This window comes from Neolamprologus brichardi, chromosome 23 (assembly GCF_056152115.1).
Source record: "Neolamprologus brichardi isolate AB-2024 chromosome 23, ASM5615211v1, whole genome shotgun sequence".
In the NCBI taxonomy this organism is placed as follows: domain Eukaryota; kingdom Metazoa; phylum Chordata; class Actinopteri; order Cichliformes; family Cichlidae; genus Neolamprologus; species Neolamprologus brichardi.
This window is the reverse complement of record NC_142125.1, coordinates 41,260,530-41,278,710: the sequence shown is the minus strand read 5'-3', so window position 1 is coordinate 41,278,710 and position 18,181 is coordinate 41,260,530. Positions and strand designations below refer to the sequence as shown.

General features: G+C 41.8%; 1 protein-coding gene across 2 annotated transcripts in view; it reads left to right on the top strand.

Annotated features, from left to right (window-relative positions):
- Positions 1–18,181, top strand: part of LOC102784618 (histone deacetylase 4-like) — a 91,917-nt gene that overhangs the window by 41,856 nt on the left and 31,880 nt on the right. For both annotated transcript variants that reach the window (XM_087835627.1, XM_087835626.1), the window contains 3 exons: positions 3,031–3,181; positions 6,466–6,589; positions 10,690–10,808. In XM_087835627.1, the coding sequence (XP_087691753.1) occupies positions 3,031–3,181; positions 6,466–6,589; positions 10,690–10,808 (394 nt within the window). The remainder of the gene's footprint in view (positions 1–3,030; positions 3,182–6,465; positions 6,590–10,689; positions 10,809–18,181) is intronic.

The window sequence follows — 18,181 nt, the reverse complement described above, 5'->3', positions numbered from 1 at the left end:
AGATGCTCTTCTGTCTTTTTTCTGAGGAAGTAAGCAGATTGGATTATGTGTTTTTTTTACTAAAGCCTCATCCCCCTGTTAAATTGTTTATATTTATTTAAAGGCTTAAGCTTCTGGCCTGAGGTTTTTGGGGATTTTTTTATAGAACTGCAAAGGTTTTATTTCTTTCCTCCTTTTTTTTCTTTAAACAGCTGTCGGATGTATTTACTTCAGATGGCAACTCAAGCAAAGCAGAAATAGGACTACTCGACTTTTAAAGACGACCAACTAATGAAATGGTTGCATTTTAAAGAACTTTGCGAAGTGATGGTATCTGATAAGGCGAGCGGGTTTAGTCTGTGAAGTGACCCATCAGCATCAGCGGATTTCTTTGGTACAATAGATTTATTATATTTAATTTAGGCATATAAAACTTTACCATCATGCTATGACTTTCTTTCCTTTAAGCTCCTGACGTTCTTAAAAGTCGTTCGAATTTGAGCATCCGGAATGTCCGGGATCACAGACGGTGATCGTTTTGTTTCCTGTTCAGATTCTTTTGCCATATGATGATGATGTCACATGTCATATGGACCATCCATTTGCTGTGACACTTGTGTTTAATACTCAGATCCACTGATCTGGAAGAGCCACTGTGATTCAGGCTCTTATGTGCACTCAGATTGTGGGGAAATAAAACGTCTTCAGGACTTAAAGTTGTTCGATCGGTGCAAAAAGTGTCCAAAGAGCAAGTTAACACCAATATTGTCACCATTTCACAGCCACAAGGTGAAAATATGACTATATAAAGTAATCATGGATTGAAGGTGAGCCTAGGATCAAAACATAGGTAAACAATGAGACCTTTCATATGCTGCGACCTGTTTTGATCAGCCGACCAATCCTTCATGTTGACGTGACCTTTAAAAATGAACCCCAAAATTCCCTTCTTCAGGTTAAAGCCACAAATGAAACTTTAAGGCACTAACGCTGGTTTCTGCTACTCTGCATCATAGACATTAAATTGGTGCAGCTTTGCTACTGAAAATGTGACATATCCTGTCAAGTTGATGCAACAGAAATTGATTTTGGCTTCAGGTTGTGACATCTGGAGTTTTAGGCCTGAAAATTGAATGTCTTACAGACGTGAGGGCTCAAAAATGCTGAAAAGGTTTTCACCCACCTCATAGTGTAAAACCTTTGCATTTCTTCATTAAATGAACTAATTGTATCATACATAAAAATCAATGATGTGATTCTGAGGGGGTCACGTGGGAACTTTTTAAAAAACGGTTGATTTATGTGGAATGACCCAAGTGGTTCTTCATATACAGTAGGCTTTGTATATGCCTGTATACTACCGACCCCAGCCAGTCGCAGCAGCTGGCCACCTGGATCTGCTGGAAGTTTCTCTCTGTTAAAAGGGAGTTTTTCCTTCCTACTGTCACCAAAATGCTTGTTTACAGGCGTTCATCTGATTGTTGGGATTTTCTCTGCATTATTGTGGTCTTTATCTTACAATATTAAGCGCCTTGAGGTAACTGTCATTGTGATTTGTTGCTGTATAAATAAAACTGAATTGAACTATTAGAAAAAGCATATTTGTGAGTTTCACGTGGTCACTGGTAAGTAGCATAGCAACAGCAGTGACTGTAGTGACTTGAGACATGCTCACAGAAGTATGGGATGAGTTTGTTGTTTGGACATGTGTGGTGATTACAGAGAAGGAAACATAAAGCACTTGTGAATATGGTAAATATTGTATATAACCTTGTAATTTTCTGTGTTTTTGCATGCTCGTATTGTTGTTAACCTATTTATTCCTGCTGTGTTCACTCTGCTGCTCTAACAATGTGAATTTCCCAACTCTGTGACTAATAAAGGCTATCTTATCTCATCTTATGATATGTAGATAGTAGGGCTGCCACGATTAGTCGACTAGTCACGATTACGTCGACTATCAAAATCGTCGACGACTGATTTAATAGTCGACGTGTCGTTTGAAGATTTGTAAGATCCCAAAAGACGCAGGAATAAGTAGTAGGATTTAAGAGTGTAATAACGGACTGAAACAGAAGATGGCAGCACTGCATGTACAAGGATGCCAGCTGCCGTTAAACCCCGAAGAAGAAGAAGCTGTGTCCCAGAATTCATAGCGCGGCCCAGCTCAGTTTCCAACAATGGCGGCAGCTAGTTAGTTTTAATATTACTCTTATTATTCTTTCTGGGTCATAAAATAAACGTTTAACATATTTTCACGCGAGAATGTAGCTGTGTTAACCTCAAATATCTGCTCAGTTTATCAAGACACCACATATTTTCAAAAGCGCTCCGACGTTTTCGGAGACGTCTGTTACCCACTAGCTTGATAGCTAGCCGGGGGCTAGGCTCACTAGAGCCGTGAGAACACCGGACTCTGGCAAATCGTTTTCAAACCCACCGCCGTCTTTTGCTACTCAGGTTAAACATGATATATAAGTCACTTAGATAACTTAAAGATGTTATTGTTTGGCTTTTTTTAAGTATTTTATTTGTTCCTGAGTAAATCGGTTTGGCTGAGATTAAAGTTATAGTTTTTACACAGCTGAATAAACGTCAAGCAGACAGCTGATTATCAGAAGTGTGAGATGCTCGAGAATATACTCCAGTGTCCTGTTATATTTTAGATAGCAAGGAGTTTATTAAACTTACCGAAACAATCTGCAAATTTCATTAAAATTTAATAAACTATCATCTTGTGTTTATTTTTAGTTAGCACATACCTTAAACACTTAAAGCTGTAAGCTAATGATAGTTATATAAGAGCAGATGCTGCTGGTGCAATAAGCTGTACATCCAATGGATGATGATCTGATTAGTCGACTAATCGCAAAAATAATCGGTGACTAGTCGACTATCAAAATAATCGTTTGTGGCAGCCCTAGTAGATATAGATGTGAGGGCTAATAAAGAACAGTTCCAAACTTCCATGCAGGATACTTGGAATTATCTGCGATCAGTCGCCCGTTTGGTGAATATTTGCTAATGTGATTGTGGTCTTTCTTCGTGCAGCAGCAACAGGAGCTCCTGGCTTTGAAGCACCAGCAGGAGCTGCTGGAACATCAGAGGAAGATGGAGAACCACCGTCGGGAGCAGGAGCTGGAGAAGCAGCAGAGAGAACAGAAGCTGCTGCTGCTGAAGAACAAGGAGAGGGGCCAAGAAAGTAAGTTGAAGCAAGATAAGCGATACTGAGAGCGCTAGCAGTCAAACTGAATCTGAAGCCAAGCCTGCGCCCTGAAGCCAACTTTCCCAGTTTGAACAGCAAAATCATATAAAATCATATATTGAACCAGTATAACAGCAAACATAACTTATTTATTTATTTTCTCTCATCTTCAGTTCACTTTGTCACCACTGGTGCCTCAGTATGTCACTCTACCACATCTATACTCACAACAAAATCTGCTGTGAATCTCTGTGGGTCGTACCCACTAATGAATTTAATCTGGGTTTAACTAAAACATAACAGGAGCCAAGTTGTGCTTGTTGCTAACCACTGTTTGTGGGAGTCTTTCCTCTGAGTTTAATAAATACCTTCAGGTTTATAGGATCCATACGAGTGTCCCCAAAGCAAGAGACTTGCGTGCATTTATGTTTTCCATAAATACATACAGAACTTAACCTACTGGGACACATCAACAGGATAACACTGAAAACAATAATTAGAGGTTGTCGTCCCCATGTTAGTAGCTTACGTTATGAACAGCGTTTGATTTCACACTCAGTTCAGTGTTACAGTTACAGCATATACCCCCCCACCCACCACCACCACTACTGTGAACTATTGTTTCCTGTCTATACAGTCAGGAAGCTTGGTAGCATCTGCCAGAGTTATCGAGAACTCTCTGTTCAAAAGGACCGTTGTGTTTGTGCGCTTCTGTGCGTGTGTGTTTGCATGTCTGTGTATTTCCATTTTACTTGGAGAACCTGTGTATTTACTGTGGTAAACGAGCTGTGTTAGCCCGGTGGCCTTGGCTGGAGCTCGGCCGAGTTGTTACCGCTGCCTGCTGGATGTCTCTCAACAGTTCATTGAAAGCAAGTGGACAGGAGTCCTTGAGAGCCGTTTACACACTATATGGAAAATGGTTACAGATCGCGGCTGCGTGTGTGTGTGTGTGTGTGTGTGTGTGTGTGTGTCCAAAAGAGCAAGAGAGAGGACTGCAGTGTTTGCTCTCACGTGTATCTGGGTGCAGTTTGTGGTCTGTAAATTTCTTAGTTTGTAGCGTTTTTCTTTCTGTCGCACACCACAGCTCTTTATCCAAGAAGTTTGTTTTTTGCTGATTCACTGTAAGACCAGAGCATGCTTTTTTGATTGGTTATTTTAGTAATTAATCCGCCGATTCTTTTCTCAACTGGTTCTTTTCATTTTAAAAATTGGGAGATAGTCACAGTTACTTAAAGCTTTCTATTCAGCCCCCCAGATTACACAGAAAACTGAGACAAACACTCATTTCTACCCAAACGTCTGAGGAAGGTCAGACGTTTAAGTTTTACCGTTCAATGACTTCCAGTTAACGAGTTGATTTTAGCTTCCAGATGGGATTTATGCATAAGAAGTTTAGAAAACACAAGACCACTGAACAAAGTAGCCCTCTTCCTGTTAAAAGGGAGGTTTTACTTCCCACTGTTGCCAAGTCCTTGCTAATAGGGAGTCATGTGATTGTCGAGTTTCCTCTGCATTGTTTGGGTTTTTACCTTACAAAATAAGGCAGGAAACTGTGGTTGTGATTCGGTGCTATATAAATACATTGAAATTGAAATGCTCAGCATCTCATTTTCAAGCAGTTTTTTGTCGAAGTTTAAGAACTTTGGTGAAGTCGTGTAGAAGATAAAGATGAGACTTTCTGGAAAGAAAAAATTAATAAATCTTTGGTCCTGATTTTGACTTTTCTTTATATGCTGGCAGTGATGTGGATGTTTTGTCTGTGTGGCAACAGCTTTCAGGAGAATACTGGAGCAGGTACAAAGCTGTGGCAATGTTTGATTCCCCCCTTAGCTTCTGGGGGCAGTGTCCTATATCTCAGGAGTCTGTAGTCAGTTGATATGTGTGCAAGTTTTGGCTTAAGATAAAAGCTAAATCACCACCAAACGAACTCTAAACTTTTAACCTGCATGTAGTAATCTGTTATCCAAAATTACCTAATCTGAGGATTAGGAATAAGATCTCTCCTGTTGGAGGTTTTAGCTGGGATAGTCTAGTTACTCTGGAATACCAGAAGTCTCATCTCATGCCTATAGATGTTACATATGAACATGCAGATATTGTTAGGGGTGGATTTAGTGGCAGAAACACACACGGGCACAGGATCGCGGTGAAGCGGATTTATATACAGTGATAGGGGAATATTTACAAGGGAAGGGGCTATATACAGTGGCCGGGAAAATGTGCGAGGAGACAGAGCCGAGGGGATGAAACGGAGCCGAGGTATGCGGGAGGATAGATGGCGCACCGGAGCTACCTGAGGACGAGGGACAAGACAGAGTTAGGAGATAACGTCGAGAGTAAAACTGAGGCGGGGAGAGTTGGAGAGCTTACTTGAAACACTGAAATACAGGGATGGCAGTGGTCACAGGCCGGCGCGAGGTAAGTCTCTGTCACAGATCCAAAGAGGGCAGCACACAAAGAAACAGGCAGGCGGCGAGCAGGCTGGTGCGGGTCTTAAAACATGCAGCTCAGCAGCGCGGAAGCAACAGATTAATCTTGCAAAAGCACGTTACCACTCGTGGAAGCGACAATACTGCGACACCAGACGTCCGTTACTCAGCTCCATAAATGCTCCCACTGATGACGTCCGACGCGCCGCAGGTGTGCCATCAAGCACCGCCCCGCCTACTTGTGTCTCGACAATGGAAACAAAAACCCAGGAACAACACGCATGCCCACCAACTCCTAATAGATATGTGATTACAGAGATTAGCCATTTAAAACTGGAGTCCATCTATTTCCTTCCACTAATCCAATTTAGGGTGGCAGGGGGCGTCTGGAGCCTATCTCAGCTGTCATAAAGCGAGAAGCAGGCTACTCCCTGGACAAGAGGCCAACATTCACATGGAGAATCACCAGTTAACCTAAAGCCATGCATGTCTTTGGAGAATCCACACAAGTCTTGGATTCTAACCCAGGACTTGCTGTGAGGCAGCACTCCACCACCCACAGCATTAAAAACCTGATGCAGACAGATCAGACAGTATCTGCTTTGAAACATGTTACAGTGGAAGAGTGTAATAGTGTTCGTTTCACACTTAAGGGCTCCTGAAGTGAAAAAGATCAAACTGATTATGATAATTGTGATGAGACATCCAACTATCAACTACCCATGGACACTTGGCCCTTTTCCCCGCAGTCTTCCTACAGGTTCAGTCCCTGTGGCTAACTTGTTACGGTAATTGCTCGTGATGTAGCATACATTCAGCTGTAATGACTTTATCCGTGGCTTTCTCTTCCAGGCGCTGTGGCCAGCACCGAGGTGAAGATGCGTCTCCAGGAGTTCGTCCTGAATAAGAAGAAGGCGCTGGCCCAGCGTAGCATCAACCAAGGAGGCCTCCCCAACGACGCTCCCTACTGGTACCGGTGAGGAGCATCTTTTGTGGTGTTAGCTTAGCTAGTAATGCACATGATACACTCAACCATAAAGTTTGTTTGACATCAAATCATTCTCCCTCCTGTCAGTGTGCGAGCCGCCACTGATTCTTTGTAATGACTGTAAGCAGCAGAAGACTCCTGAACGCATCTGCAGGTCTGCAGAAGTTTAGGATGGTAATTCTGTCTCTGACAGCGGCTGAATAATGTATTGGATTGTATCTTAATCTGTCAGCGAGCTTCCTCTCCTCCACACCTGCCACACTGTGAGCCCGACTGAAAGATGGATCTAGCAGGGTTATGAAACAAAGATGGCAGCGCACACACACATATGCTCACACACGCACACGTGATAGAGCTGTATATTGGAAGCTGATGATAGGGACCCTCACATCGAAGACCTGGCCTTGGATGGTTATTGTAGCATCTCGGGAGCCTTTTGCAGGTGTGCACACTTGCTGTTTCCTCTTCCTAGATTTGGTGGCCTCCTGTCACATGTTTGTTATTGCCCGTCAGTGACGTTGTAGACAGCGTGCTCAATGCAAGCTAAAGAATTTAATAGGGCTGCACGATGTTGCATAAAATGAGAATCACGATTTTTGGCTTAGAATTGAGATCACGATTCTCTCACGATTTTCTTCTCCAGTATAAATATTTATTGCGCTTATTAACTGCACATCAACTTCGTAACAGTTGAGACTGAACATAAAAACAATAAATAAACATAAAAACAACAAATATCTCACGTTTTGTCGTTGCCGCAAAATGTTGTACTGCTTGAAATTCCGTCTCCACCGTTGCTCGACACTGCGTGTATAGAGCAGGTAGTGCAACAATAGAAAAATAGTTGCAGGATGGCACTGTGTAGCGTTTGTCTAGGTCAAGCCTATTCAAATGGCGGCCCGCGGGCCAAATGCGGCCCAGAAGCAACCTGCGAGTGGCCCTGCCTGTGGTCCTGGCAGAAACACAGAGAAAACACAAAAAATTAATTAATTAAATTAACTAAAAATTAATTCATTAATTAATTTTTTTAAAAATTAAAAAATCCTACAGCGTAGTGTGGACTGTGAATGCAACACTTCAGTAGCCTAGCAATATGTTGATGTAAACATATTAAACAATCATCGTAATATATGATGCGACAACAGCACGTCTTTCTCTCTCCAAAAGCGCAAAATTGACAATGAAAACTGTCGGTTCAACCCTGCCCGGACTGACAAATACTTATTCATTTAACGCCAAATCCAAATGCCAAACCAATGTGTTTAGTTTGCAGTGAGTGTGTTGCGGTACTTACACAAGCACCACAATGACAAACACCAGACTTTCTACACAAACTTTCCAGAGAAATCTCAGGAGAGGGCTGCAAAAGCACAGTTTAACTGCGAGTTTAATAATCTTACAACCGGAGTTGTACTACCATGGTGAGGGTCATGTACAGTCCAAGAGAGAGTTGCAGCATCTTCCCTTCGTGTTTGCTTCTTGGCGAAGAAGAAAAGGCCTTTCACAGATTCTGAAACAGTGAAATACTGCATGCTGGCCGTGGTGGATGCGGTGATAAGTGACAAAAAAATTAAAGTGTGACTATTAAAAACGTGCCCCTGTCAGACAGTTCAAATATTCGTAGAGCTGAAGTTCTGGCGTCAGACGAGTTTGAAATGCTGTTAGATAACCTGAGGAAAACTGATGTAATATCTATAGCAGGAGATCACAGACAGAACTGATAATGCACAGTTGTGCATATATGTCCGTTTTTTGGATGGGAAATTGCTCGCTTACTACCGTTAGAGCAGTGGTTCTTAACCTTGTTGGAGGTACCGAACCCCACCAGTTTCATATGCGCATCCACTGAACCCCTCTTTAGTGAAAAATAAAATGTGATTTTTTTTTTTCCCAAATTCAAGACATAGATATGTTTTTACTGGTGATGAGCCGTGCATGTCATGGCGGAGGCTCTGCCGAACCCCTGAGACCAACTCACCGAACCCCTAGGGTTCGATCGAACCCAGGTTAAGAACCACTGCGTTAGAGGGACACACAGCTGGCGAAATAATGTTTGAGAAGATTTCAGCTCTTTTTGAGGAAAATGCTCTGGATATGAAGCGTGTCTGTATACTTGTGACGGATGGGCTCCATCCATGGCAGGAAAAGTGAGTAGTCAGCAAAATATTTATTTTAATTTGAAAGGGAATTATCAAAATGTTTTTTTTTAAATTATTATTATTTCAAATGTGCAAAAAAATAGTTTAGTTATAGTTCCCTTTTTTAAATGGACCTTTTGGTGTGCATTTGTGAGGTCACCAGATTTACAGGGGAAAAGGAATAAAAAAAAATTACTTGATTTTCAATACAGTTGTGTGGATTTGAAATTGATCATGCTCTGCTGCTTACTGGCTGCAAAAAAATATCTGGCCCAGATAAATTCCTCGGTTTGAAAATCTGGCCCAACTAACTTCTTAGTTGAATAGCCATGTTGTAGGTTGTTGATCATTTTCCTAAATCCCTCGTTTTGCACAGTGTTGATGGAGCCATATCTTTGGTCAGGTGATAAGTAACAGCCTCCGTAATTTCTTTGTGCCTGCGGGAGTTCGACGTGTATAGGGAAGCGCTGTATAAGGTTCCCGTTATTGATGTTTGGGTGGTTGACCGGGACGGATTTTCTCCTGTCACTTTCTCGTCATCCCTGACGTGCTCTCCGTTGTTTTTTCCTGCTAATTTTAGCAGCCAGCTTCTGTATCACGTGGTATAAGGCTCCGCCCTTGTCATTTGTTGAGCAGGAAGAGTGAGCGCTTGTTTTCATGCAGATTACGTCCCGGATCAAAATGCGGTACAATCGTCGTCGTCTTTTTTTTTTTTTTTTTTTTTTTTTTTTTTTTTAAATCGTTGTCATTTGGAAATGAGATCGCACATAAGTATGAATTAAGATCGCGATTTTCTAACGATTAATCGTGCAGCCCTAGAATTTAATATACAAACACACATCAGTTATATTTAGATATAAATACTCTGTCCAATCACTGGACGCCAACTTTTCCTACTTGCAAGGAGTTCTGCAGTCCTGGTTTTACTCTGTGTGAATGAAACATAAGGAAATGGGAAGATGTGAGTTTAACGACAAATAGTTGAATGATGGTAAAATGGACTCGCGGTGAGTAAAGACAGTCCTCTGGGACTTTTGACACTGGGAACACAATTAAAATTCACATGTATTCCTTCATACTTTACTGTCATTAATTAGTTTATTATTTTCCAGTTTTGAATTGAATTTCCATTAATATTAATTTTTAAAAACACGTAGAACTTTGCAACTCAGGTGAGAGACTTTAGTTCAACCAGTGTAACGTGCCATCAGCTAATTGTATATTTAGTATGAAAATGTATTTGACTTTTTTCTCTCTGTGTAAATAACTCAGAACTGTAGAATAAAAGCACAGCCCTTAAATGAATATTAGCGCTCACTACTGCTGACACAGACCTGACTTATATTTAGCTTTGAAGTTCAGCCCTGGATGTAGCACGTCTAAATATTATTCCCTATGACTACATGTGTCTTTGTGCTACAACAAAAAAGGACTGAAACCACAAATTGCAAACGCAAAACCAAATAAATAACGTTACATAATCTTGATGTGTGACCCAGTGAAACACCCACAAGTGTTGACTTTCAACAGCTCAAAGTAACACAAAGTGTATCTTTCTATATCTGCCTGCTTCTCTCCTTTTCTACGCCTCTCTCTGTAATCTAAATTTCTCCACTCATTGGACTCAGTTTGGAAGAGACAAGTCTGTGCATCCGCTTGTCAGGAACATGCATTTGGGTCAAAGCCAACACGGCTTAACTTTGCCTGCAAACACCACCTTATTTTGCAGGCAGTGAACAGATGGCAGCACATTTCTGTGTTCTTGCCAAGGGATTTGCATGATGCTTTAATCATAAAGATCTATGACAGCCATGAAGTTCGTTACTTTGTCTGGATTACTCATTGAGTCACGTGTACAGTGAGTTATCGGTGTTTTGCCTTGTTGCACATGTTTTGTGATCTTGGTGGCCCCTTTAATACTGTGTGTGTGTGTGTGTGTTTGTTTTGCAGCAAAACCCAGCACAGCTCTTTGGACCAGAGCTCGCCTCCACAGACTGGCGTGTCCACCTACAACCACCCTGTGCTGGGCGTCTACAATCCCCGGGATGACTTCCCACTGCGAAAGACTGGTACGGTCCCCACACACACACGCATGTGCATACACTTTGTTTTGGCAGTGCAGACTCATCTATTTGCTGCATGCACACACGAGAATTACACACACACACATTAAAAGTTTAATGTCCAGTAGCTGCCATGTAGACTCACACCTAGCATTATTTAGATGGCACTGAGCACTGCTCCATTAATCACATCCAGATTAGGCTGTCAGGGTCTCCCAGCATTCGCTACACGAGAGCAGTAGAGAGAGTGTAAGTGTAGTTCAGTACAGTGAGCGCTAAGAAACATCAGCTTGACACTGATAGTTTGAATAGTAAAAAGTTACTGTTTTTTAAAATATGACAGCTATATTTACTGTTATTTCCTTTAATGTATTGGATATTTGAATATTAAGACTAACTGGCTTGAGGGCTATGTTAGCAGTGAAGAACTCCAATTACCTTTGGAGTTCCCCAGGGCTCTGTTCTTGGTCCTCTTAAACTTTGAATTGTTTCTTTCAGTCCCATTTCCACAGGTGCTTTTGCAGGTGTCTTTTCTTGAATGTTTATAAAGCCACTCTCCCTTTACATAACAACATAGCTCAGTGAATTTGGGTGTGGTACTACTCTAATATGCCACCAAAGCAAGTCAGTTGGTGAACTTTCAACTGCCTTACATCAAGTACAATGCCAAGCATAAAGCACACTACCAGTAAACTCTGGAGCAGTTTTAAAAACCTCTATTTAACCAGGAGAAAATAAACTCTTAAGATTGAATCTCTTTTACAAGAGTATCCTGTACACCTACAACCACCATACAAAACAATACACCAGGTGAGTACAAGCTTTGAGAACAGTTCGGGGAGGGTCCTTATTCTGTTCCCGCATGACTGTGATCCAGTACATAAAGTCCAAAAAAGGCATGGTTGGATGCATTTTGGTGAGTTTAACCCCATTGAACACCTGTGGGATGAACTAGATCAAAACTTGTGAGTCCAGCATCAGTGTCTGACCTCACAAATGCTCTTCTGGATGAATGGGTAAAGATTTCCACAGATTTATTCCAAACTCTTGCAGAAATCCTTCCCAGAGGGGTGGAAGCTTTTGTAGCTGCAAACGGGGCACCAACACCATACTGATGCCTGGGGTTGTAGGATAGTCATAAAAGCTTTAGTAAATTTAATGTGTAGGTGGCCGAATACCTTTTTCACATAGTGTATGTAAGATATGTACACACAAGCACAGCATGCACTTCTTATTGTCAAGAAACTAAAACAGATTCACAGAGCTGAAAGTTTTGTTTCACATTCGGTGCTCATCATGTCAAAAACAATTAAAGCAGTTAAAGCTGCTGAACACACCACAGAAATAGATAAAAGTTTACTTGTGGTGCACAATCTGTCATTCTTTGGCTCTGCTGCTCAAACATCACGTCTTTAAAGCTTTAGCGAGTAAAACCAGCTGTGTTCAGCGTGCTTTTGTCAGGTGTGTGTGTGTGTAGCTCTGTGTGGGTGTGCGAAGTGCGAGTGGTGTGTGCGGTGGTGTAGCCGTGAAGCAGCGGTCGTCTTACAGTGCAATTATTCACTTAGCCCAGTGGCAGGCCGCTCCAGCCCTGTTGACTCTGAGCCTGCAGGCTGCTGGCTACGACAACAGATAGACCACAGTTGACACTGGCCCACACAGCTGCATTCCACCCTGGGAGAGCAGCAGAAGAGGAAAGTGAGGGAGAAAGAGGCGAGTAACATGAAGAAAGAAAAGAGATAATGAGTGAAAACAGAAAAAGGAGAATGAAGAAGGTGCTTGCTAGCTTCGCTGATCATTTCCTTGAGAAAGATGATTAGAGCATAGAAAATGAGAGCTGGCATGCAGGATTTAAACTAAATCCAGCAAGTGGCACGATGATTACACACTTAGCAAAATCTGCTTTATGTGCAGGATGGAAAAAAAAAGAAAGAAAAAAACTGGAAGATGGCAGAGAGTGAAAAGATCGTCCCTGGAGTGTCAGCCCGTCCCTGGATTTCTATAAGGCTGAGGATTGTGCTCTGCTGCCGAGAGAGAGGGGAACCTGTGCCACCCTGATATTTGCCCACAGCACTGACGTGCTTTGCGGGGTTTACTTATGGTAATGGCAGCTTGGTAGAGTTTAGAGGCTCTTTTATATCACCGCCAGGCCATAAAATAGAGGACTGGAACCCAGAACTCCCAGCAACGGCCGAAGGAAGCAACAACGCTCTTTTGTGCCTGTCGTCCTTTTTACCATTTTACAGTGCAACGACAGAACAAGCCAAAAAGTTTGCTTTCTTTTTGAGTCCCGGCTGATTTGGTGACAACTGTGGTTACTTTTTGAACAGCGTGAGATTTAAGATTTAATGAAAGCAAATCTGTGAGCAGTAAAACAGACTCATTGTTTTCATGCTTTCCTGATGGCAGCAAGCAGCCTTTCACCTGCAATTCTTCATCCATCAGTTCACTTTGACTACTTCTAATCTACACATACGACTATGCAGAATGTTACAGCATGGAACAAGTCCCAGAAATGTTTTTGGTGCACTTGTTCTCCATTGTGCACTCAGTGTGTGGAGAGCAAAAAAAGGAACCATATTTGCTGGAAATTGTATCTCAAAACCACCCAAATGTCATCAGGTGATGATTTTTTCTTTTTATACTTGTCTAACAACAGAACAGGAAGTCTACACCAGACGACATTTCAACTTATTAAAGGCCAAGCTGTGGGAAAGGTGCAAAATTGTAACTAAACACATGGTTTAAGTTCTAAGCAAGCTAAAGGTGTAAAAGGTAGAAGAGTCAAGTGACACAAGGTGTTTCCTGAGGACCTTTTGTCCCAGAACATCACTGTACTGTCCGTCTACAGAGGCGACGTCTCGTGCTGTCTTCAGAAATGCTGTGCACTTCCTTCCACGTTCACTCTGCTGTCGTTACAAAGAAAAGCTGGTGTCAAACACCAAAGAAACACGCTGGCACTGCTTCTTGGCCTGACCATCCCACCACAGTGTGGTATGGGCAGGTGGCGTCTTTGTCACTGCAAAACCAACCGTGGTCGAGAACCGCTGCTTCCTGTTGCAAAGTACATTAGAGGCCTTTGCAAAGCCAGCTAATAGGGGATTTGGGTCTTTGACACTATTGCTGTATGCATTTAGGGGTGAAAGAGCATGACATGAACAATGCTCCTGTCCAGAACATGTTCTCACACACCAATAAAGATATGAGAGGGAAAAACAAAGTGAAGCCTTCTTGTCTTCTCGCTGATGAGCGAGGCTGTTTTGTGGCCTCACTGGGCAGCATGTCCATGTGGAATACTATAACACATACAGTACATGCTGCTGCTTGATAACAGGACCGTATAAATCTCCCGTATATACAAAGCAACATGTGGCTGTAGGGGCGTCACTGAATGCTAGCTGGGCGCCCTGGTTAAGGCCCCGTTTAAGAAGGAAGGATAACAAGTGGCCCTTTGAGTAATTAGATTCCTGGTTTCGTTATTAGCAGAGCAAAGAAGGCCACAATACACCATTTATGTAGCGATATCGCTCTGATTGCATGTGCTCAAGCTTTTCACAGGCTTATAATACAACTTTCAGACTATCATTAGTCGGAGTTTGCAATTTTGAGCAGCAAACTTAAAAAAAAAAATTAATATAAAATTAATTAGCCTGTTCTGCGCAATGATTGCCAAAATTAGAGAATGAAGATGGGTCCAAGAAACATGATAATGCAGCCTTAGATATAACCGATTCCCTTAACACCGCGCGTGTTTTCATGAGCTCCACATTTGGTCTTGTTTTCTCTTTAGCCCTCTCAAAGAGCAGAGAAAACCTGTTTTCACAGTTATTGACATTTTCGTCAATTCCCCTCGGCTTTGACTTTTAAAAATGTGTCTTTCCTCTTTCCTCTGCTAATAACGAACCAGAAATCTAATTACTCAAAGGGCCACTTGTTATCCTTCTTCTGTCGCGCCGTTGCTTTGTTTTTTTTGTACTAATAGGCATTTTCTTTTCTGTATTTTCAAATTCTAAAAAAAACAGGATCTGTCATGAATCTTCAAAGATGTAAATGAAATGACGACTCCGAAAAGAGTTATTTCTGATTTGATGGATGCATTTATTCAAACTCTTTCTCCTCGAAAGGTCGTGCTCATTCAATATTGATCATGACAGAAGACATGTTTCTTTATACTTTGCTTACAAGAAGATAGACTTTGTCTGAGGTTTTTTTAAGTGGTTATATCCAGTAGTTCCCCGGTTGCCTACAGAGTTTTTCTTGAGTGTCTTCAGCCATGTGAAAAACACGGCGGAGCCTCTGTCATGGTTTGACTGCAGTTCAGTCAGTGGTGTTGGAGATCTTGTCAAAATTGATGAAATTATGAATACAGAAAAGTATAATCAGATTGTAATCCACTATGCAATAGAATCTGGCGTGTCCGATTGACACTGGCTTCAGTTTTCACCATGACATGCTCCTAAACACACTGCCAATGCGATTAAAGCATACCTGGACAGAGACCAGTCACGGTTTGGCCTCCTCAAAGCCAGAACCTCAGCATTACTGACACTTAACAACAGTTTTGAATGTCCTTGAAGAAGGACAACCAAGGCAACCTTGCATAAAGAGTTCAGGCTGTTGAACATTAAAGCTTATCATACGAAATATTAACTTTCAAACTCGTCACAATTGTGTAAATCATGTTTTTAACCTCATACAGTTTTTCCATACATGTGACCAAAGGGGAGTAGATCAAGACTTTTGTACAGTACTGTAGATACTAGGGGTGCAACGATACTCGTATCGATATTGAACCGTTCGATACAGTGCTTTCGGTTCGATATGCATATGTATCGAACAATACAAAATTTTTAATTTATTTTATCAACTTTTCTTCTGACAGTGCTGTCTGTGTTGAGAGCTCAGTGAATCAGCGTTCGACTACTCCGCCTAGGCTGCACTGTCGAGCGCAGATCCACTGAGCACAGCGCAAGCTAGCGAGACAGAAGCTAAGCTCGTTGCAACATGGCAAATTGAACCTCCCCCACCCTCATTCAGATCTGGTGTTTGGAACTATTTTGGTTTTCATGTGACGTATGACCCTGAAGGTAAGCGCGTCATGGACAAAAGTAAAACAGTATGTCGGATGTGCCAGCAATGCTCAATTACATTGGTGGGAACTAGTGCGTTAGCGCAGTTAGCTCGTTAACGTGTTGGCCGTCCAGCCCCACGCACGGGGCGATCCGCGGTAGCTCGTTAACGGAGATTTGCCGTGTTGTGGCGTTAACGTCGTTTCAGATTAACGCTGACAGCACTAGTGGGAACACAACGAATATGACTGCACATTTACACCGACATCATCCTAGTGCAAAGACAAGTGGAAGCAGACAAAAACAACAAGCACGCATGCTACAAACTTTACCCGAGTCATTTAGACAGCCGTTAGCACATGATTCTCCTTATGGGGACCTGATATGTTTAATATGCTGCTGAGAATATAGCCCAGAAGAAGCGTATAGTATAGCTTTTATTTTGGAAAGAGACATTTCTCTGTAATAAACTCTCTTTTCCAAAGATGAGTGATTTCTCCATCAGATTTCTTTATTTTTTTTATTACTTTGTTGTTTCAGCAACATTAAATTAAAAAACTGTACTTTTGAGTTAAAATACATATTTATAATTTTAATAAATGACAAATTAAAAAAGCATGAACATTTTTTTGTATCGAAAAAATATCGAACTGAACCGTGAATTTTGTGTATCGTTGCACCCCTAGTAGATACAGTAGTTTTACCACTAGAACAAATATTAAAACAGAACATATCAGAATCTCTTGTTGTGCTTGGTGAAAAGTGATGAAATGCACCGGAACATTCACAGCATTCAAAAAGTCAAAAGCCTTCATTTTGACCAAATATTGTATTGGTTATGACAAAGACTCTTTTGTTTTTGGTTTGCTTAATTTAGATCTAAAATCTAAAGCAGAGTCACAGAGTTTTTATTGGATTTGTAGTAAATTGGCTTTGAACACCACCTCCCCTCAACGTTAATTGGTTTGACTCCATCTGGACTGAGCTCTCCTTCCCACTTTGTGTTACTGTACCTTCACACCTCATATTTCACACTTGTGTCTTCTCCACACATTTATTTTTACTTGACACTGCAAACGGGAACAAGCTCGTCTGTGATCGTTTCCCAAAAGGATCAGTTGCTCCGGTGACGGTAGCTTCTGGGTGCTTTTACCTATCCTGTCAGTCTTAAAAGAGATATAGTAGACGATTAAACTGGTTATGTCATAATAAAGGTTAGAAGTGCCCTGTTTTTGATTTCATCTATCCTCTGATGACTGAAAATTGGATAATAAATAGAAAAATTATCCAAGGCTGCTGATTGGCAGGGTAAAATAAACAGAGCATTAGCCTTCATGGCTCAGGCCATGAAGGCTAATGAGGTGACATGCCGTTCCCGTCTGTCAGTATCCATTCACAAGTCCGTGACAGCGAACACAAAAGACCAAAAGACCTTTAGCCAGTCAGACACGGCTCCCAAATTGGAGCTAATTGCTTTTTAGCCACAATGTCTTTGGGAAAATCAGAATGTGGCTTGTGTAGAGCTCCCAGTTTAAGCTGAAAGTCTGCGTGACTGTAGCTCAGGTAACTCGCACTTCCTGCCGATTGATTCATCCAAAGCTGCGCTGCTGCCAGTTATCTGTTTAACATCAAGGAGGTTTGACAGGGGTGCTGCTCCTCAGCTGGTGTTGGCAAGAAACCAAAATATCCCATTTACCAAGTCGAGGTTAGTGCTGCGCTGCAGTGATTTCCAACCAAGGCTGTGAGAACGTCAAGGGTTACTTCACAGGGGGAAAGATTAGTTTAATTATCGTGGTTAGCTAAAGAATTGAGCGAACCCGAAGAAGTTTGAGCAGAAAAGTTGACACTTATTGGACAGGAAGTGCAAAACAGCAGCCATGATGCTTTTTAAATATTTGATGCATTGGTTTCCAGACAATAAAATATAGAGAAGTCATTAAAAACATCTCATCTGCCTTCTTTCGATGTGGAGTAGTGGCTCCACGCTGACTAAAGCCGGGCATACACTGCGATCTTTGGCCCATTTTGAGATGATTTGTTAGTTGTGCGACCATTTTTCACCTTAATCGTGTGTTGTGCATCGTGTAGAATACATGTGGTAACGAGAAGCGATCAACAAGAGTTGGATGGACACTGCTGCTCAATCACAGCTGCCTGGTCAATGTTTTTATTAGCAATGTAGCAAAGTTGATGGTTGTGTGTCTGTGTGAGTGAAAGACAGAGCGACAGAGTTTGTGTTATAACCTTCATGTTATGGACGCACAGTTTGAGCACTCAGGTCGCATCAGAGCATCGGGCTGTATAGTGTGAGAC